The sequence below is a fragment of the Bufo bufo genome, chromosome 3 (genome assembly GCF_905171765.1).
Source record: "Bufo bufo chromosome 3, aBufBuf1.1, whole genome shotgun sequence".
Taxonomy (NCBI): Eukaryota; Metazoa; Chordata; class Amphibia; order Anura; family Bufonidae; genus Bufo; species Bufo bufo.
The window spans coordinates 672,440,659-672,463,358 of NC_053391.1; the positions used below are offsets into that span (position 1 = coordinate 672,440,659).

The 22,700-nt window shown below is 43.2% G+C and overlaps 1 protein-coding gene across 1 annotated transcript in view; it reads right to left on the reverse strand.

Moving 5' to 3' along the window:
- The window catches only part of TMEM135 (transmembrane protein 135), a 355,301-nt gene that overhangs the window by 28,176 nt on the left and 304,425 nt on the right, over positions 1 to 22,700 (reverse strand). Inside the window, exons 7-8 of the mRNA XM_040426365.1 lie at positions 7,521 to 7,562; positions 3,527 to 3,673 (exon numbers count right to left, since the gene is read on the reverse strand). Coding sequence (XP_040282299.1) covers positions 3,527 to 3,673; positions 7,521 to 7,562 — 189 coding nt within the window. The remainder of the gene's footprint in view (positions 1 to 3,526; positions 3,674 to 7,520; positions 7,563 to 22,700) is intronic.

Consider the following 22,700-nt stretch of genomic DNA (forward strand, 5'->3'; position numbering starts at 1 on the left):
TATGTTAACATCAAGTCTCTTAACCTGATAAAGGGGACCTGAGTATCCCCGAAACGTGTTGTTTTATCTGATGAGCACCATTCAATAAAGAAGAATTTATTCATAGTTACTACAAGTATCCTGTATTTGCACCCTAGTGTGAACCTGCTACATTTCTAATGAATCAGTGGAATGACGTTGTTCATCCCGTAGTCCTGGCGACTGACAAATAACATGGCCTCCTCAAAGGGCACAAGCAAACGGCAGGTGTCACGCATGAGCTGCCACTGGCTAGCATCGAAGTTACACAGGAGAGTACTTCTGTCTGCTTGGATCATCAAGAAATTGTTTATGGCCTTTCTCTGTTCATATAGTTGGTCCAACATATGGAGGGTGAAATTCCATTGGGTGGAAATGTCGCATATCAGCCTATGTTTGGGGATGCCGTTCTGCCGCTGCAGCTCAAGGAGAGTGTGCTTTGTGGTGTACGAGTGGCTGAAGTGCATGCAAAGTTTCCTGGCCATTTTTAGGATGTCTTGCAGATGGGTGAAAGACTTCACGAACCGCTTTACAACCAGATTGAACACATGCGCCATGCAGGGCGCATGGCTCAGCCCTCCTTGACGCAGTGCCAACACAATGTTCTTCCCCTTGTCAGTCACCATGGTTCCGATTTTGAGTTGTCGGAGAAAGCCAGGATTTGATTTCTTGAAAGACACGGAACAGTTCCTCCCGTGTGTGACTCCATTCGCCCAGGCAAACAAGGTGTAGAACAGCGTGACACCGCCGTGCCCTGCACATGTGGTAAGCTGGAGGAGCACTGTGAATTGTCCCTGCAGTGGAGGCTGAGGACACGGTGGAGGATGAGGAGGCAGAGGCGGACATTATCGCAGGACCAACGGTCTGAGAACGTGGAGGCGGAAGCGGTGTCACATGGCCAAGTTGCTGGTGTGGCTGGGCAGGAACCACATTTATCTAGTGGGCCATAAAGGACATATATTGTTACAGGTACCGACCAATTTTCCCAAAAAAGGCTGTATCACAAACAAATTTTACCACTGAATGGCTAATCGACGCAATTACTCAGTCCCTACAGAAGAAAGTCTACATTCACCGACCATTTTTCCCAAAAAAGGCTGTATCGCAAAAAAAAAAATTCACCACTGAATGACAATGTAAATTCACCGCAGAACGGCTAATAACACGTACTTATTTTTACCATTAATACACCCCAACAATGGCTGTATAACAATGTCGGTTCACTGCAGACCGGCTAATAAGACATATTCCTTTTCCTATTAATATACCCCAAAAAAATAAATATAACAATCACAATTCACCTGAGAAAGGCTAATAGTATGTACGTATCTATCCTATTAATAAACCCCGTAAATGGCTGTATAGAACTTCACCACTGAACGGCAAATAATATTTTTTTTCCCCCTAATACACACCAAAAAGGGCTTTAATTTTCTCACTTCACCACACAACAGCTAATAAGCCCCTCCCCCCCCCACTATTACACATAAAAAAAAAGGCTTTAGAACATATAACTGCGGCTGTGAACGGCAAATAATACCTTTTTTTGCCACTAATACACGCCAAATAGGGCTTTCATTTCTTACTTCACCACACAACGGCTAATAAGCCCTTTTTATTTTTCTCCGCTACTACACGCCAAAAAAAGGCTTTAGAACATATAACTGCACAGCACAAGGGCTAATAAGACCCCAATAACAATGCACTTCTAATGCACTTTCCCTGAACTTCTATTGAGCAAAATATAAGTTTTCAAGTCTTTCCTAGCACTGTCCCTAGCGCCTGCTGACGTCTCTGTCCCTGCACTAAGTACACTGGAAAATGGCTGAATCCAAGATGACTGAGGCTATTTATACGGCTGTGACATCCCAGGGCTGGCTGGCTGCTGATTGGCTGCATGCATGGCATTGTGGGTGATCCCTCGTTCCCAGAGTTCCTTGCTCCATGTCCTCACACGTGCAGCAGCCATTTTAGGAATAAATGTGATTCGTTACCATGAAGTGTGAGGAAATTCGAATTCGATGCGAATCTAATAATTCCTGAAATTCGGATTAAATTCCACTTCATCAGCCTTGATTCGCTCATCTCAAAATTTGTTAGACCATTAGAAATATTATTTACTAAACCACTGGAGTACCAGGGATAAAGTAATTTGTTGGAGCACTAGATATGTTACTTACTAAACCACTAGGGTTGTATTTAACTGATATACTATTTTAGGTATATTACTCATTAAACCAGTGGACCACCAGAGATAATTAACTGCTAGACCACTAGGAATATTACTTGCTAAACCACTGGACCTGCAGGGATATTGTTACTTGCTAGACCACTAGATATATTACTTTCTAAACTGCGCCAGACTATTATTGTAGAATGGGGCTGTCTCAGTCATATATAAAAAACTTAAAGGGGTTATCATTTTCCCCCACCCTCAGTGATACCTGTGAAGAAATCTATATTTACCTGCTCTCCGCCACTCCTTTCCATCTTCATGCCTTATGGACTGTCTTCACTGCACTTCTGGTCCCCGACTGTCAACTTTCACACAGACAGAGGTCATGTGCGCCACTGCAGCCAACGATTGACCTCATCGGTGATGTGTGCCCAGGCAGCTTTTCACTGCTGGGCCACGTGGCGCTCTGGAATACGTCACCGCTGAGGCCAGTCATCGGCTGCAGCGGCGTATGTGACCCTATCCATGTGGAAACTGGCAGACGAGGACCGGAAGACACCCCAGGAGCCACAGAGCCAAAACAGATTAGCTGGGAGCTGGCAAGTATAGATATCTCTACCACTACTACTGGGCAGAGGGAATAATAAAAAATAAATCCTGAACAACCCCTTTAAGAGGTATTGCCTCATGAAGACAACCCATTTTAACAAAGAAGACAGTGTGGCAATCAGTGCGCCTTGGTTTTCTAACGCTCAGCATGAGGAAAGCAGCGGACAGCCACACGTTACCACTGCAGCCTCTAAAATGCAGCATCTGGTGTTAATGATGTTACAAGATGGACATACCCTTTAAGCTATACCCATTTAGAATAAATACATGCCAATACACTGAAAGCAGGTCATCCAGGTTAAAAGCTCTGCCTATGTATACAAAGCACATAGAGTCCATTTCTGACTCACTATAAGCTACCATTTATACACAGGGACACCAGGTCATTGCTCAAATATGGATTGTTAAATTTTGTAACGATCCAAAAATTTACCGCAATCAAAAACATCTTGAACCACTTAAAGAAGAAATTTACATGGCTCGCACACTCTTCTGAACATGTTGCACAACACTTACCCTCATCCCTCAAATCGTGGATTCCTGACATATTACTCTTAAGTCTGATGCACTTACATGATTTACGGAGAGAATTTTGGCTGGTGCGTGGTTTTTCCATTTCTACAATAGTTTCTCACGGTTAAGGTGACAGAGCATGTTTAACAAAAAAAAAATAAAAAAAAATAAAAATTACCACCCCTCCACCAAAGATCTGCATTTACGTACATTGAGTCCATAAGGTTCTTTGTTAGAGAAAATATATTAATCCGCCGAGATGTTTCCGTCCGTTCCTTGGTCTTCTTCCCGGATTTGGCATACAAGGTCTCAGGCAACAGTGTATGAGCTGGAATTTCTTCCTTTCCCACAATGAATCTGTTAAAAAAATATTAATAAATATGTACATAAAAGTACCAGTACCTCCACAATGTGTTCCAACAAATGATATTACCCCCTTGATGAGAAATACTGTATGGCTGCTCTTGTCCAAAAAACAGCTCTGTGCCTGTCCAAGGATTATGGCTGGTACTGCAGCTCCGCTCCATCAAAGTGAATGGGTTTGAGGTGCAATACCAGACACAACCCACGGGTTCAGGTGCCAGAAGTCACTGATTTTGCAGATTTTTTTTTTTTTTTATATATATATCTAATCTCTTTACATGATCTCTTGGGATATTCCATGTATTTTTTGGCTTTTTAATTAACCAAAAATTCAACTTTTTTAACAGCCACAAAACTTTTTCTAAAAATGTTTTGAACCTTAAAAAGAGAACATCCAGTGGATGGTAAAGTTCTGTGTACCCTTGCAGCACTGTGGCTGCTACTGGTGATACTGCAGCTGGCGGTTCTGTGGGTGTCCTTGGTCTCAGGACAATGTGACCAATCATGTGGGCACCATGGCTGTTACTAGAGGCATTGTGGCTTTTACTGGAGGCCCCTGGGGTGGGGGTACTGCGTTCAATCATGTGGCCAATCACATGGGCACTGAACATTTACTAGAGGTGCTGCAGAACTGGAGGCTCTATGCTTCCGCTAGAATTGGGGGCTCTGTAGCTAGCACTGGAGGCTATGAGGCCGATCCTACAGGAACTGGGGCTCCACTGGAGGCACTGCAGCTAGAATTAGGGGCTCTGTAGCTAGCACTGGAGGCTATGAGGCCGATCCTACAGGAACTGGGGCTCCACTGGAGGCACTGCAGCTAGCACTTGATCTGCAGCCGATCTTAAGGGCACTGGGGCTCCACTGGAGGCACTGCAGCTAGAATTAGGGGCTCTGTGGCCAGTTTTATCGTCAATGGGGCTTTACGGGAAGCACTGTAGCTGGGACAGGGGACTCTGCAGTCAATCTTGTGAGTTCTGAGAATGTGTCTGGGGCAATATGGCTGGTACTAAAGGCTCTGTGACCAACCCTGTGGAAACTGTGGCTGATTATGTGTTGGGGACACTGTAGTCAATCCTATGGCTGTTACTTGAGATACTGCAGCTGATCTGGGAGGCTTTATGGTTGATACTTGTACACTGTGACTGGTACTAAGGACACTGTAGAAAGTGAGGCCTAGGTGTCACCATGCTATAGCTGGTGAGTTCCAGGGAAGATCATTTTTGAGAAGCCATTCTTTAAAGTATATAATCATCAATATATAACTTAAGCATAACAATGCCAATGACGAGAAATATGTCAATAGGACCATCCTGAAACCATTTATATGAATGCCTTGAGATGTTCTGTAAAGTCTATGGTCCACAGTTACCTTACAGAAATGACTACTAAGGTTTACCAGCGGAGCCAGACCTAGACATATTGGAATTAACGTGGCATTGATTGATTGACTGTGAGTTTACAGCAAAAACATTACAATTTTATGATAAAGAACTTATTTGGGTCGAAGTGGAAGACTCAGCGGAAGCCAGGACAAATATTTCATGGAAACTATTCACTAAGGATATGATTTACAGGAGTAATCTCTTTCCAGCGCCAGACTGCCTATGACTCCTTGGAAGGCTCTACAGATTAACATGAAGTTGATTCTAAATCTTGAACTATTTCTCTGTTAAACTTAAGTCATGGAAACTGTGGATCCAAAATAAAGCAGTAATTGCTGGCAGTGTTTGTAGCAACCCGAATAAAACATTAATAATTTCAGTTATAGCTGTAGAACGTGGAAGAGTCATAGCAAGTTGCCATGCCCTTGACGAAAGAATGAACACCACCTGGTCTTCTAGGCCAGACTATCAATAGCAGGGGGTATTAGGGGAGAAGGAGGCAAAATCTGAGATAAGAGGGTGTTCCCAATGGACCAATGAGTCAAGGAAGATAAGTATTGAGGCTTAAAGGGGTTTCCAGGATTAAACAAGTTGCTCTCAATCAACTACAATTGTGGTAATAAGACATTCTGTCATTTACAATAATTACCGTTTTGGCTTTTCCCATGTCACCTGACCACATCCACTCTGCAAATACCCAGCTTCCACCAACGGCACATCCATAGAATTGCGACTGTATCTTCCAGCCTCTGTGAGAGCAGCCTCTCCGCACCTAACCTGAATCGTCATTCTGTAGGCATTCCACCGATCCATTACCACTGCACTGTACGACAGAATCCCCCTTGTAGGGACGGCACTTAGGCAATGAGCATCCTCCCCCAACAGAGCTCTGGAGCGATCTGATGAGCAATGGCCCAGACTACTCCCAAGCTCCAATGAAGGGGGTTGCTCATTGCACAAGCACTGACTCTGTGAAGGGGTCATTCCCATGGTCCTAGAGGGCCGGAACATGCAGTTGCAGCTCTGTGGTTGTGACATCGGCAGAAGTAGAGAGTTTGCAGAATGGACAGGGTGACGTGATCAACATGGGAATCGGGTAACAGGGCGAAAGCAGTATATTTATTATAAATTGCAGAATGTTTTATTGTCACAGATTTTTAAAGCTGGCGATGCACATTAGAAGTATCAGCTGAACCCACCAATTAGCCAACCATATAATGAGTATGAGGTCCTCCCAACTCTACTCCAAAGGCAGGGGAGATAAAGATCGTAATGTTGGATTCAATATGCCAATCCTTTTATTCTTGGGAAGGTAACGCAATACCTTCTCCCCATTCAGAACACATATACGCTCAGCCGGGGAAAACATGCATGTGTATGGGAGAGTGGGGAGAGATAGCTGTCTGCCTCACATGTTTGCAGTCAGGTATCTCATGTGTATGGCCACCTTAGTTACAATCCTAACTTGGTCTATAGGTAGTGCCCACATTTTGCCACCAAGAACAGAAGGGCCTAAGTTTCCCATCCATCGCCTTTGGCTCAATTGTTGTACCTTTCAGTTCTTTTAGAGAGAAGAGTCCAACCAATGGTTTTGCCACCCAACAGTCAATGGGACAGCACAACCCAAAACTTGGTCTCCTCTTTCATGCATGGGCTGCATCTATGGTAAGTACATCTTTGATGAGAGGTGCTGTCTGTCAAATGTAACCAACTAGCTAATAACCGCTATAAATTTATTCAGTTGCATTTTTAGCATTGAGATTTTATTTATATTTTTAGGATGGGCTTTAAAGCATGACACCTGCCCAGATTTGCCTTCTTTGAATCTAACTAAACCTAGACTCAAGACTTAGATCTGGAAAGTCTTTGCAGGATTAAACTTCATTGAAGTATTTAAGTCACCAAAACTTTAGAAAATCAAAATGGCGTAAATTTCTCTTTTTGGTAGGTGTGAGCAGGGCCTCTGGTGACCACACAACATCTACAGGGAAACCAAAGCCAAGTCTGAGGAGACAAAGCTAATCAGAGAAATGGCAGTGAAGTCCAAGAACAAAGCCAATGATCTTGACACAGAGACAAGAGGAGTAGGATGAAGAAGAAAGGCATAAGCACAAACCATAAGTGGCAACAGGAAGTGCAAAAGCAAAAGAAGCCATTGTTCCAGCAGGGGGTGAAAAATGAGAACATCCACCACTTAACCCTACAATGCCCATCTGTTCCATTGACCATGCTGAAGATATATCTGGATGGTGGAGTTGTGAGAAACTCTATTCATCCAACTATAAATTAAGATTTCCATCAAATCGCGATAAAAAATTAATTCTGGAAAGAGGGAGATGAAAATTCTTGAATGGTTTCCGTATCAAGCTAATTTTTAAATTATTTCTCTGGTTAAATACTGCATAAATGATGTGCAATGATGATGCTGACGGTATATATTTACTATCAGTTCTACTTACTTCAGTGCTGAAAAGGCAAACCCTTGGAGTCCATCTTTGCACCTGCAATAGTAACCGGGATATTTCAGCAAAAATTTCAGACCATAAATACAATCAGATAAATTCAAAGTGTGAAAACGATATACAGAGAACTATAATAAAGTTGCATTATATTACATATTGTATCACCCTCATTATACCATGCTTTACCTACCATTGCTCACAATTGTACATTTACTGCTATAGAACTGTAACAGTGTCCCACGGGAACTAACCTCGCTGTAAACACAGAACCCAAATGGGTTATGAGCCGTTCAGGTCAGTCAGGGACATTGGAGCCACGGTGATAGGGAACCTATGCCAGCCCAGGTGTTGGGTGATGAATGTAAAGGCTATGTCCATCTCTGATACCATTTCTAATTGTCCCATTATATCTTAAATTAAAAAAACATTAAGCAACTTTGGAAAAGGTCTAAGTTAAAAATGTCCTCATGTTTTGTCTCTTCGGCTCCTGTGCAGACTATGCATCTCCAAGGCAGAGTAATCCCGCAGGTTACAGTCTCATCTTTTATTCCCCTACTTTGTGCTGACATATGTTTAGTAGCAGGTTAGCCAGACGTAGAAGACCGATGGAATCGGGTCTGATCATAGGGTCTGACTACACAGAGTTTTTTGTGGTGTCTGTTATTATGGAGATGGATATCCTGCACAGGAGCTGTAGACGCAATAGGCCAAATTAATCATTTAAATGTGGCGTTAAAAAGTTGCAAACCGCAAGTTTGTGACTTTTTGAACGGCACTTGCGCAAAAATATTTGTGTGAGTGCCATTACGCTGGCCTCGCTACTTTCTTGAGAAGGGGGCCAGTGGCCCCGCCACATTTATCTTTTTCTCTGCCTATTTTCTGGTGTAGAAGAAGACTGAACAGACTGAAGACTGACCACACAACGACGGGCTATGATAAATCTGCCCCAACATGGGAGGATGTTTTTAATAAAGACTTGTTGAAAAGTTGCCTAATTTTTTATCTAATATCCATTGAGAGAATAAAAAAATGCTCAATTGATACCGAGTACGTTGCCGTTGCACCTAGAGGCTCTGCTCTCTCTGCAACTGTCGTGCCGTCTGTACTTTATCATGCTTGGCCCTGTCAATGAAAGTCATCACACCTGGTCCGGCCAATCAGAGTGCAGAGGGCGTGACAGTTGCAGAGAGAGCTAAGCCTCTAGGTGTAATAGCAACGCCCCCGTTGCTCCTAGAGGATCATTGGCATAAGTTAAAACATCACATTTTCCAGCAATGCGGGCAAATATGAACATGAGACCAACATAGATGCCTTCAGCTGCCAAGCGCACATGTAACAGGTCAGCCAGTGTCATAGGTACAAAACTGCTGACAGATGCCCTTTTAGGGTACATGTACACGTTCAGGATTCATGTGCGGAGCATCCGCACTGAAATCCGCAGGTGTTCGCAGGCAAATCTGTGCGGTCAATCCACGGATTTGCGTGCAGATTTTCTGCATGCGGATTTTACTAAGTGAATGAAAAAAGCCGGTCAGGAAAAAATCAGCGCGGAAAAAAATCTGCATCGGGTGCACTGAGAATTTCAAATTCTCATAGAATACAATGTACATGACCTACAGTGCGGATTTTCTGGACGCAAATCCGCGCGGAAAATCTGCACGCAATCCTAATCGTGTGCATTTAGCCTAAAGAGTAACTAAACTTAGCTAATCCTGGCATAGCCCATGTAGGACTAGCTGAGTGGAGCGGGCACAGGTGGCAGCAGCAGCTATGTGCGCTTCTGCCCGTACACGGTTCACTGCAGGCTCCATTGTTACAGTGCAAGGAATCCATACTCTGTACACGCTGAGAAGTCAGTGATTGACATATTTAGGGGATCATTTATTAAGACCGGCGATTTATACGCTGACGGCGGATGAGCCAAGGGTATGTAGAGGCGCAGGCCTCTACAAATCTTTGGCGCTTGGTTCCACTGGCCATGCGACATGGTTTAAACTAAGCCAGCTCCCTTGCTGCTGTAGTTTAAACTGGTGTAGAAAAATGCGAAAAAATCTGCGCCTTAAATACGCGTATATATTTCTTAATAAATGACCCCCATAGTGAATTTAAAGCACTGTAGAAATCAGGGCTTTAGGTGCAAATTTCTTTAGTAAAAAGGCAAAATTCGTTAATAAAGAATATTAGAAAAATGGTTTTCAGGGCGCCTGGAACATTTTACAAAAAGAAAGAAAAGTTTAGTTACTTTTTAAACTACCCATAAAGCTGCAACTTTGTGTCAAACTGTGCCGAGTGTTCCCCTATTTGGCTTCTAACCGGCGTGATGGATTGGCCCCCAGGGATCACATAGCCAGGTATTAGGATGAATGGTCTGTCTCATGTCACTGTGGTGTCAGGTACACTGCACCCAAGTCTCAGCTGCTCCACTTTACGTATAACGCACTGCTTATAGCTTGAGGTAACACAGAAATATAGAGCATTATTATCTACTGTATTTTGATACTGGATGTGGGATCTGAGCCTGTGGATGAGCAGTCCGTGTATACATAGCTTGAAACTAGTGTTGAGTGAAGCAAAGCATCCGAAGTGGCATTTGGTCCGAATTTTTGAATTTTCCTAAAATAGCGGCTGGAGTTGTCCCACTGATGACATCACCACGTGATCACATTGGGAGGGCGCAGTGACGTCATCGCGCTCAGCACAGATCCTTTTCCAGGTCTTTTTCAATCAAGAGAGGAGCGGTCTGCATCTGCGCGAGCAAGTTGATGAGGTGAGTGATTTTTTTTTTAAACCCCAAAAAGCCATATTGCACTAGCGTACTACCGTTTTTAACGGCCATTAGGTGGGTGCATTTCTGTCTAAGCGGCCGTTAAAAAACAATCCCATTGATTGATCGGCTGAATGGGGTTTTAACGCAGCGATTCATGACGAACTAATTCGTAACAAACCGAATCTCTTGTCAAACTTCTGCAAAGTTGCCAAATCAAATTTTTCAAAACTTTGCTCATCTCTACTTGAAACCCTTAAGCTACATTCACGCGGCGGGTGAAGCTGTGCTACCTGCTGCAGCGTTTCACTTTGGTGGTTGCAGACCCGATCCCGGCTAAGCTCCATTGAACAGCGCTAAACTCCGGCTTCAAGCGGCGTCTGTCCGAACACTGCGCCAAGAAGGGACATTTTGAAAACAATGGGATGCGGACACCACTTGGCCGATGCCTGAATTTTGGTGTGGAGTCTGTTGGCAAAATTCCGGCGGCATAAACCGCGGTGTGAGGCTAGGTTTACAGGGAGCATTTTCAGAACTGAAAAAAAAAAAAATGATGCAGAATGTGCATCAGTTTTTTTTCAATGTGTTTTATTTTTTTTTCTGGAGGATTTTCATTTCTGGCCATTTTTAACTAAATTCTGGATGCAGAATCCACGTCAAGAATAGACAGGACAATTCTTCGTTCCGTGGTCTGGTTTTTTAAAAAGTGCAGGTGAGGGAAAACCCCTGTATGATTTACCATGCGGATTCCCCATTGGGGAAGTTCTGCATGAGTTTTTCATGCATAATCTGCGTCATAACCGTTGCAATAAATTCTCAGTGTGAACCTAGCCTGAACATCTCCATGAACTGGAGAACCTTGATAAATCTGTTCCCTCTGCAATGCCCAATAGCACCACTAGATGTCCCCATACACCGCGTACTTAGCGGGCAGCATTAACCCCCTCTGTTCCTCCCATACTGTATGTAAATGTTCTTTTTACTGGAGAAACTGGAGCTTCAGAACAGTAAAACGTGAACCCCCTTTTTTTTGCACTTTGCTCGTGCCTGTCTGCAGCGGGGTCACGCTGGGTCTGCGCACAGTCACACAGGGCTCATGTTTCTAACCTGCCCACAAATGTCGTTAACACCAGTCTTGCTCTATTTTTACGGTATCTGATTTCTGAAAAGTTTCAGGCTCTGACCCTGGAGATATGCATAGTCAGACTTCTCGTCTCACTGTAACTTCCCTTTCTGCGTGTGCGTTTCCCCTTCTTCTAAGAACCGTATCACCTCACGTGGTTGATAAAATAGAAAATCGCACGGCGGCTCCATTAGCAAACCCCCACAGGTCCCGCTAAAACGGAGACCTTCACTTCCATTACATTACAGAAAGTAAGGGGTTAATCCACATGCACATTGCTCGTCCCTGCCCCTGGTGGTCAAATATGCGTCGAGATCCGCTGGGGTGTGGCACAGAACCAAATATTCAATCTAAATACAGCTGAAGAGGGTGCAGCATGTACCCGGGATGCCAGTGGTGGCACCAACAAGGCTATTTAGATACACGGCGAGGGCAGCGGACTGAATCTTTGCCCCCAGTGCCATCAAATGAAGGTGTTCTCCATCTTTATTAGGAGGGTGCCCCCAATGGTAAGTTGATCATAGGGTGCTGGTATCCCCAAGGATTAGCAGAAATATGTGGTGATCTCATGTTCAATTTCCCTGCAGCGCCACTACAGGATAAACAAAGCATTACACAGTGTCCATACAAACTAATGGGCTGTCTATGTAATGCAGGAGAGGATGGGTCCTCCAGAGCGAGAGATGCTCTTTGCAACCGATCCGCACACTGAGGGATTTTAATGGGGTAGCCCGTTATCAATAGGATATCTGAATACAGTTTTTTTTTTTAAGGGGAAGTCCAGGATTTTGATATTTATGGCCTATCCTCAGGATAGGTCAACAATATCTGATTGTGGGGGTCCAACTTCTATTACCCTCCTTAAAGCAAACCTAGCACAGTGCCATAAATTGCATAGTGGCTGTACTTGGTATTGCAGTAAAATCCCATTCCCTTGAGTGGCACTGAGCTGCACATAGGCCACGTGACCGATCAACGTGACATGTCACTGGCCTAAGAAGAGGCCGCAGTACTCGCAGGCGCGCCCCCGGACTGTTCAAACAGGACATTGGGGGGCTGCCAAAAGTCTGACTTCCACTGATCGGATACTGATGATCTATCCTGAAGACATCAATATTTTACTCTTAAAATAATCCTATAAATATGTACACAATATTAGATTGTAAGCTTCTTGTACCAAGTACATACATACAGTACAGACCAAAAGTTTGGACACACCATTTCATTCAAAGAGTTTTCTTTATTTTCATGACTATGAAGGCATCAAAACTATGAATTAACACATGTGGAATTATATACATAACAAACAAGTGTGAAACAACTGAAAATATGTCATATTCTAGGTTCTTCAAAGTAGCCACCTTTTGCTTTGATTACTGCTTTGCACACTCTTGGCATTCTCTTGATGAGCTTCAAGAGGTAGTCCCCTGAAATAGTCTTCCAACAGTCTTGAAGGAGTTCCCAGAGATGCTTAGCACTTGTTGGCCCTTTTGCCTTCACTCTGCGGTCCAGCTCACCCCAAACCATCTTGATTGGGTTCAGGTCTGGTGACTGTGGAGGCCAGGTCATCTGGCGCAGCACCCCATCACTCTCCTTCATGGTCAAATAGCCCTTACTTTCTAAGTTTTCCCAATTTTTCGGCTGACTGACTGACCTTCATTTCTTAAAGTAATGATGGCCACTCGTTTTTCTTTACTTAGCTGCTTTTTTCTTGCCATAATACAAATTCTAACCGTCTATTCAGTAGGACTATCAGCTGTGTATCCACCTGACTTCTCCTCAACGCAACTGATGGTCCCAACCCCATTTATAAGGCAAGAAATCCCACTTATTAAACCTGACAGGGCACACCTGTGAAGTGAAAACCATTTCAGGGGTCTACCTCTTGAAGCTCATCAAGAGAATGCCAAGAGTGTGCAAAGCAGTAATCAAAGCAAAAGGTGGCTACTTTGAAGAACCTAGAATATGACATATTTTCAGTTGTTTAACACTAGTTTGTTATGTATATAATTCCACATGTGTTAATTCATAGTTTTGATGCCTTCAGTGTGAATCTACAATTTTCATAGTCATGAAAATAAAGAAAACTCTTTGAATGAGAAGGTGTGTCCAAACTTTTGGTCTGTACTGTATTAATTTTTATTAACTTTTTTTTTTAAAATACTATAGCAGTAGCCAAGAAAAGTAGGCGGGACTGCGACAACTTGACTGTAGACTGCCGCCATACGACTTGTCAGTGGATTATTCTATAACTTTCTGGATTTACGAGCCAGTGTATTGGGACGTTGTATCTGATCCTCCTTTATGAGCGCGGCCGTACATCATACATTGGGTCTCCGTGCCCGTGGTGTGATCTGCGGCTGCCGTAGGACGTTTATGGGCGAGCAGTAAAGCGGATTGGGAATAAAAATAGAGTTGGTGTACAAATTCATGACAGCGGGAGGGGAAGGAAACGTGATACTTCCATCCAGGAGATTTACATGTTCAGCAAAGTCGTCTCCTCTTATAACAATCATGTGGCCCGGAGCGGGGCCGTTTCCCAAACTGTTTCGAACACATGTTGGGATTGTGTATTTTTTCGAGGCATTAACCAGTTCCATAAGTTCAATAAATTCCTGTGCCGTGTGTTTACCATGTAATGGCTTCAAGCTGTGAGAGTCGCTGAAAGTATGTGGATGTATACTTATTACACAATGGCCTGGTTTGTTTTATTGCCGACATCTGAGTAATCTAGAACGCGTGAGCTCATGGTTTGCCGGGTTATTATTTTTTTTCTTCCCTTGGACATATCAGGTGCTGCAAACTTTTGTCACTTTTCCCCTTAAAATCGCCAGTCCTTGAAGCATTCTCTTCAGCCAAGTTTAATAACGATCCACCAGCAGAGGAGCTGACAGCAGCGCTGAGGTCCCTCCCACACGGAGCTGCTCAGCACTGTAAACACTGGGGGAAACACCTCAGGGATCAGTCCAGAATAAGAAACTTTGTATTTCAGGTGTCCTGATACAAGTAAATTCTGCATAACAATTGGGGTCATTTATCAGACTGGTGTAAAGTAGAACTGGCTTAGTTGCCCATAGCAACCAATCAGATTCCACCTTTCATTTTTGACAGCGCCTTTGGAAAATGAAAGGGGTAATCTGATTGGTAGCTATGGGCAACTAAGCCAGTTCTACTTTACACCAGTTTGCTAAATGACCCAAAATATTTTTTTCTCTCACACATATATATTGCCCAGAAACCCAGAGTAGTATACTAGACACTCTTATTTTCTCACTTTCTCGCTCTCTCACTCTCTCACTTTCTCACTCTCTTTCTTGATCTCTATTTCTTTCTCACTTTCTCTCTCTCTTTCTCTCACTTTCTCTATTTCTCTTTAAAATCTGACACAGAAGAGCTGAGTAGGGGTTGCAGAAATAGCGATTATATCCAAGCACTGGTGCAACCTAAGGCCTCTTGCACACAAAAGTTTTTTTTTCCATTTCCGTTCCGTTTTTGGTCCATATGTGGAACCATTCACTTCAATGGGTCCGCAAAAACAACGGAAATTACTCCGTATGCATTCCGTTTCCGTATAGAACATATCCTATTATTGCCCGCAAATCACGTTCCGTGTCTCCATTCAAGTCAATGGTTCCGCAAAAAAAAACGGAATGCATCCGTATGTCTTCCGTATCCGTTCCATTTTTGAGGAACCATCTATTGAAAATGTTATGCCCAACCCAATTTTTTTTATGTACTTCCTGTTTAAACATTATTGTATGCTTCCGTTATTGATCCGGATCACAAACGGAAGCACGGAACGGCAAAATGGAACGGAAACAAAAAAACTGATCTGTTTAAAACGGACTGCAAAATACAGAAAAAGCCATACGGTCATGTGCAAGAGGTCTAAAGGAGTAAATAAGCCCCTCTGCCACATAAAGATGACCCCAGTGTTAAATGAAATGCCTAATACAATCCTATACAGTATGGAGTCCATATAACAGTGCTATACATTGGCCAAATCCTAATTCTCTGACTCTGCTCAACTAATACCATCATACAATATTAAAGCAATAATACTGCCCCAGCGCTCACATAACATCACCATACAGTGCTCATATATTACGTTCATATAGTGCTCAAGTAATACCACCATACAAGGCTTATATAATAAGATCATATGGTGCTGAAATAATGCCTCCATAGAATGCTCATACCGTCATAGTTCTCAAACAATACTATCATAAAGTGTTTAAATAATACCATACAATATTCAAACACTAATTCCACCACCGCACTCAAATAATAACTCCATGCATCCAGATAAGCAGTGTTTATCCTCACTTACTGTGTCCTCCTCCTCCTTCCCTTGTAGATTGTAAGCTCTTGTGGGCAGGGTCCTCTCCCCCCTGTACCTGTCTGTTTATAGTTTCTTGTTTATTGCATTTTTATATTATGTATATTCCCCTCTTGATGTACAGCACCATGGAATGAATGGCGCTTTCTAATCTAATTGTAGCGGTCACAACCCTTGGTTGAACAGGTCTCCCCCTTAAAGCCGGCCCTGTTTGGTAGGCGAGGCGCCTTGTTACAGATTTTGCATTGGTGTCCAAGATTCACAAGTTACGCCTCTGAGCTGATAAATGGACTCAATATGGAAGAGATTATTCCTCGTTCCACCACGTGCCAAAGTGCGAAACCGTGACAAGCTTTAAAGCGCGGCCAGAATGAAACCGTTGATGCGCCTGTAGAGCGAGGACTGTGTGTATGTAACATGCAAACAATGGTTTTCTGCGTGTACAGCAGCTCCATAAATCATTGACGCCGCTCCTGGCAGCCTGACACTCTTAAAGGCTTAATTAGTATCTAGAATGAGACTCCGAAACGCGCTGCCAGATGAGAATCAAAGTGTGTTCTCAATAATGAGGTAACTCAGCAGACAGGAAAACCGGGAGGTAATAAAAGCCCTTAATAGAGGCTGTAACGTAATAATAAACTATTTAACGGGCAGGCTGGTCAGTGAATGCACTGTGTACCTCTAAAGCTCAGAACGTACCTGCAGGCTCTGTTCAAGCCTACGCACATTCATTCTGTTCATTACAGTGCGGCAGGACCAATAATAAAATGATTACTGATGCAGCAGAGTGGAGTCTGTGCATAGGGCTATATGCTTACCCACAGTTTCGAGGGTGTCGGGGACCATTGGTGGGGCAAAAAGGTTATAACCTTATAAAGTACTGTTAGAACAAGCCTGGATGACCTAGCTCGGAGTGGTACATGGTTTAATAGAGTCAGGTCAAAGACAACTATCACTTATGGATGAGGCCTTACAATGAAGCTATGGTGTAGTACTTGGAGCACAGTAATTATGGGTAAGCGGCGCACAGAAGTCCCATCGAACCCATAGTTCACTCTTCCATGGTTTGGTGAGAAGTTCAGAAGAATTCAATAGGTAGGCAAAGTCAGAATCAAGCTTAATGGATTCCCGAGATCCTAGACCTACTTCTTCTGGAATGTTTCATCCAGAAGTTGTTGTCATGATCTGACCATTCCGCACACATTCAACAAATGAGCAGATTAAGACAACCTAACCTGAAAGTCAAGGGTGAAAAAGTTCAAAGTTCAAAACAAGGCCTTTTCCTTGGTGTAGATTCATCCTACTACACTCAAGAACTAGGTGCTAATTCACTTCTTACTTGCCTCATTAGGGAGAAGGAAAGAATCCCCATTGGATCAGTTCCTCTCTCCCTTGCTAGGTGCAATATTCATGGTGCAGAATTATACCACCTCCACACTAGTCCACTCCTCCCTTCCCTTGTTGGGGAGATGGGTGTCATGACCATTAAAAGTTCCTCTCTACCTTGCCTGTGTTGGTGTCTATAGAAAGTGGACACTATGCTAGGGTTCCTCCAGGTAGATGAATAAAGATAGATCAAGGTAGACCCTAAAGAGGTCCTCCAGGTAGATCTAGTCTTCATGACCATATGGGCTGTTACTGTATATATACCTGTTGTCCTCAATTAGTATGGCGAGTAAAAGTTTACCTCTGTATGACATGTTCCAGATAAATAACTTCCTTCTCAAAAAGTGAATGTTCAGTTTTTGTCCATACTTTCACTAAGGCTGGACATATCAAAATGTTTGCTAAGAAAACCTACAGTTTGAGCTGCAATTTAGTGATTTAGTTGCCTCCCAAAATATTAAAATTTTTAGAGACCTGGAAGCCAAGGCAGAGGAGACATAGAAGAAAGGTCCTCATAACAAAATCAAAATCCAAAACAGGCCTTACCTTCTTGATGCTGATTTATGTAAACTCACCTCAAGAGCAAAACGCTAGTTCTGTCCTCCATTTTAATGCTGGGAAGATGGCTGTCCAAGATTAAATGGGTGCTCATGACCATTGCTGGGGTGATGGATTTTCTTGACCCTTGGGGCACTTCTTTCATCTTCTAGCCAATGTTTTTGTGTCTGTGGCAATAACTACCCCACTCATATGGAAGCAAATGATGTCATTCTCCATAACTTAAAGGGCTCACTATGCCCTTGCCATCCATTAAGCAGAGTGGTAAACTTGTGAAATCTTCTTTCAAAGGGCTTTCAATGAAAATGAATTTCCAGTCTTCTGTTCTACAGTAACTAAACCTGAGCTGGAAAAGTCCCAACGTGACTAGAAATATGCTACAGTACTCGAACCAAAGTTTTGATGTCAGTAGAGATTCCTCTTACTGGGAAGGGATGTATGGGGCACGCAGGTACTGGGTACCAATGGGACGCCAATAGGCCACTCTGCCTCAGGCTTGATATCAAACTGAAATTCTGGCCTAGGTGAAGAAAATCCTAGCTTTGGACCATAAAAAAAGTAAAATCGGACGCTGAAGTGGTCTTATTGGCTCCTAAAGCCTATACTATCTCTGCTTTAAACACTGTCTCACCTTTGAGAAGCGGGTCAGTACTCTAGCCAGACATCATCTATGCAAGTTCCTGGCAGTTCCATCTAAATATAACCTTTGAGCCGTCTAAGTGCATGTACCACCAATGTGTGAAGTTAACGCTGGTGTGGTAGTTGTCAATGTTTGAGTGTTTTGACACAAGTGATAGTTGGCTGCTAATGGTTAATGTCTCGCTCACATTCTATAAATCAGCGGCCTACTCCTCTGCAGATTACAAGATGTACTTTTCTGGGAACCGAGCACTTGAAAGCGTTAGCCCATAAGCTACCGGATCAACCGGTGGATTTCCATATGGATGTATAGGGAAACGTAGAGTTACACTGTATCGCACAGTTTCAGCACTTTAGAAGGGAATTTGGATGTGTAACATGTGAGATGTCAGGAGGCCCCATCGACATTATCCAGACTCATGAGAGTCTCTTGACATTGATAACACTTTTAAAGCCAAGGACTATTAGCCCAAGTAGTGAAAGCCATAAATAAGATAGCGGGAGGGAGCCCTTTATCACCCATCACCCTGGCTCCATTACTGCTCTTCTGCCTTGTAATAAACAGTTTACAGATAGGTTTCAGTCTCTAAAACAAACATGAGTCGCCTTATACAACTGTAGAGCTCCGATTTAGGTGTGGGACACTCAACAGGGGTTGTTTACAGAGGGCACTCATTGAAGGACCTTTCACACAGGCAAATACCTGCCTGAACGGACAGCCAAATAAGGCTCCATCCACATAGAGAGTAAGGCTACTTTCACACTCGCGTTTTGGCTTTCCGTTTGTGAGATCCGTTCAGGGCTCTCACAAGTGGTCCAAAACAGATTAGTTGCTTGCAGCTCTTTGCTGTCCGCTTGACGAAACTGAGCCAAACGGATCCGTCCTAGCACACAATGTAAGTCAAGGAGGATGGATCCGTTTTCTCTGACACAATCTGGCAGAATAGAAAACGGATCAGTCTCCCATTTACTTTCAATGGAGTTCATGACGGATCCGTCTTAGCTATGTTACAGATAATACAAACGGATCCGCCCAAAACGCGAGTGTGAAAGTAGCCTAAGCCTGACGGATTTCGCTGGATTCTGCATTGCCGAAATCTGTAGTTCACCCTGCTGGATCCGCTCTGACTGTAATGAGGTCTGGCGGTGATCTAGACGCTTTCCGGCAAAAATGCTGGGATTCAGCTGAACAAAAAAAAATTGCGTGCAACGGCTTTTGGCCTGGCCGACAGCTAGTTTTTGTCGCAGATGCGAACCAAGTCTGCGTGAGGCCGATCGTTCCCATTATTATCGGCAGCACATTGCTGCCTGCATATTGTCAGACGACAAACATCTGTTTGCTCTTTTGATGGGCTGATCCACATCGCAATGATCGGCGAGACGAACAGTCCTACGAACTTTCATTCATGATCACTAGTGATGAGCAAAGTATTCCAAAATTCGATTTGGCTGCTTCGACAAATTTTACTAAAAAATTTGCTTAGTGACAAATTACTACAGGATTTCGTGACAGATCTTCAAGCAAGATGGTGGCGGTCAGCCCATTGCAAGTAAATGGATGAGGTAACTATGCTTTCAGTTTTTTTTACAACATTTAAGGAAAAATCGATTCGCTACTACGAAGCACGAGGAAATTCAACTTCACGGCGAATCAAATTTTCCCTGAAATTCGAATCGAAGTCCAAAAAGTTCGCTCAACATTAATGATCACCATCCAGTGTGAAGGGCCTTTAGTCCTGGGTTGTTGGGACCACCTAGCTCAGAGTACCTGCTCGACTAACAGCTAGCACATGCCCGCAAACACCCACTTGGCAGGTAATCACATGTCCTGAGCTGTCCCAAAAAAATTAACTATGGGGAAGAACGATCGCAATAACGATCATTCATCCCCTTATAGAAATGATAATTGTACATCGAGCTAATGAGCGGTTACTCATTACCGACCATACCAGCTCTATAGGCCTACAAAAAATGTCCCTTAGAGGGACATAAAAAAATCACCATAAGGCGTCAAGGTTTGAATGGCACCCCTGTAGCAAAGAGCACCTGTCACCTCTCCTGGCCATAATATAACAATTCTTAGAACCCAACATTGTGTCGTTCCTCTGTTACTACTCCTAAAATTCATGAAGACATTGACAACTGGGTGTTACCAATTGAGGGCGAGTCCCTACACAGTCTGATACTGTCTAATCAGTGCTGAGTGTATAAGGATAGGCCCCTTGGACAAAGATAATTCAAAAGGTTCTGTTCACATTGGTTTTTAAGGCGCCGCTGAATATTCTGTAATGTTAAAACTGAAAAAAAAAGCAGCATGTAGGACAATCAAAAATAATAATAGAAGAAGAAGAAGAAGGAAGAAGAATTTATTGAAATGTGAACTTCTTTCTGTTTTGTCTACATTTGGTCATCTAATGTCACGGGCAGGATATAACCCGGCTAATGAAGTTGGACATTTTTGTTACTTTTGTCATTCTCAGTTAAAATGTCAATTAGCAGTGAAATACGACAACACAATTTTTCTTTATCGTTGCGGAGACCAGACTGAAACGCAGATGTGAACATCTGTCTCTTAACCCTAGAAGTCAAGAACAAGGCCATAATTCATAACGGGGAGGCTGAGTCTTATAAATCACAATTCATCCCATGAATGGGCATCTTTTTCCTGGGCTACGTCCAGTCAACCTCCCGACCTCGAGCCGAGAGCATTCAGGAAATGGGACAAACTTAGTGTGACAGATGTCATACGAGCTGAGAAGACAATTGAATGAAGTGCCCCGATTGGCAACAGGTGACCCTTAAGTTCATTCTGGAAAACCCCAAAACCATTACTAGAACTAATAGACTAGAAGTCTAAGCCACCCAGAGTTGCACTAGACATGCGAAATGTAGGAGAAAAGAGCCACCGCTTCTTAAAGGGACACTAGGTATAAAGCCTTTTACTCCGGCAGCTTGTAGGCCAAAGGAACGCTTGCTCCTGACCATCAGCCCATTAATAACCAACCTGAACGGCCAACAAACAAGCAAATGCTCATTTGTTGTCAGCACTTGTGTATGACCAGCTGCTGGAATGATCCAATCATTCATGTGCCTGCTTGTTTGGGCAATTATCTGCTCATGTGAAGGTTCTCACCCGACTGACACTTGTTACTGCCCCTGTTATAGAAGCCTAAGTTTCATGGCCTGATGATGAAGTCCACCATTGTTTTCGATCTGCTGCTTTATTCTTTAGGAAAGGTTCTCTTAATCCATGTGCTAAGAGCATTTAAGTGCACCGAGGGTGGGCCCTGCCACTCTGTGCACCCTTGCTCCTCCTTCTCTTCCAGCCCCTCTCTCACCTCCTTAATTGACAGGGCTCGGTTCCTGCATGGTCCTGTCAATCCAGAAGAAGAGGAAGGGGTGGCAGGAGAAGAAGAAGTAGCAAGGGGCAAGAGTGGCTTGGGCCCGCCCTCGGTGCACTTACCTGCTCACTCATTTGCACATAAAAAGTACTTTTTTTCTCCAGAGTAAAGCAAAGGATCTCTAAGTAAAAAGTATAATTACATTCAGCGGAGCTGGCCCTACAAGGCACCGTGCCTGGTTGATCAGTGAATTTCTTGGTGACAGACTCCCTTTAACCCCTTCCCGATAACTGCCATTTGACAATTTTTTAGTCCCTTCACCGACCAAAAGAAAACAAAAATTGATAACAACTGACCAAAATGCAAAACATGAGCCCACACAGGTCCGTAGACATAAATATAAAAAAGTTGCAGGGGTCAGAATATGGTGATACAAAGAAAAACATATTTTTTTTAAAGGTATATAAATGTGGTATCGCTCTAATCGTAACGACCTGTAGAATAAAGTTAACATGTCACTTTTACCACGCAAAGAATGTCGTAATAACAAAACTTATAAAACCATGGCGGAATTGCAATTTAGTACAACTTATCCTGCAAAAACTAAGCTACCAAAAACTAAGCTATGTGAATAGGGAAGGAAAAAAACCAAAAACAGTTATAGCCTTCAGGAAGGCAAGACAAAACACAAAAAAGAAACTGAAAGTTAGTGCGTCAGGAAGGGGTTAAAGGACCTTTACTGTAAAACCAGCTGCTTTTTTATAGTAGTGATTCTGAAAGCGATCTCAGGCATGTTGTGGACTCAAATGCTAATTCAGTTTTGCTTGCAGAGTGGAATAAATACATTTGTAGGGAAATCACTACATTTGAGTTTTCTATGCAATAAACAGAGCAGGGAGAAACATACAATGTAAAGTCCCTCCCCCGCAGAGCCATCGTGCAGTAATAGGTACGTATATTCCTGACAACAAGTTACGGGCAGCATTGCAGAAGTAGTACATGATACAATATGACTCAATACATTATC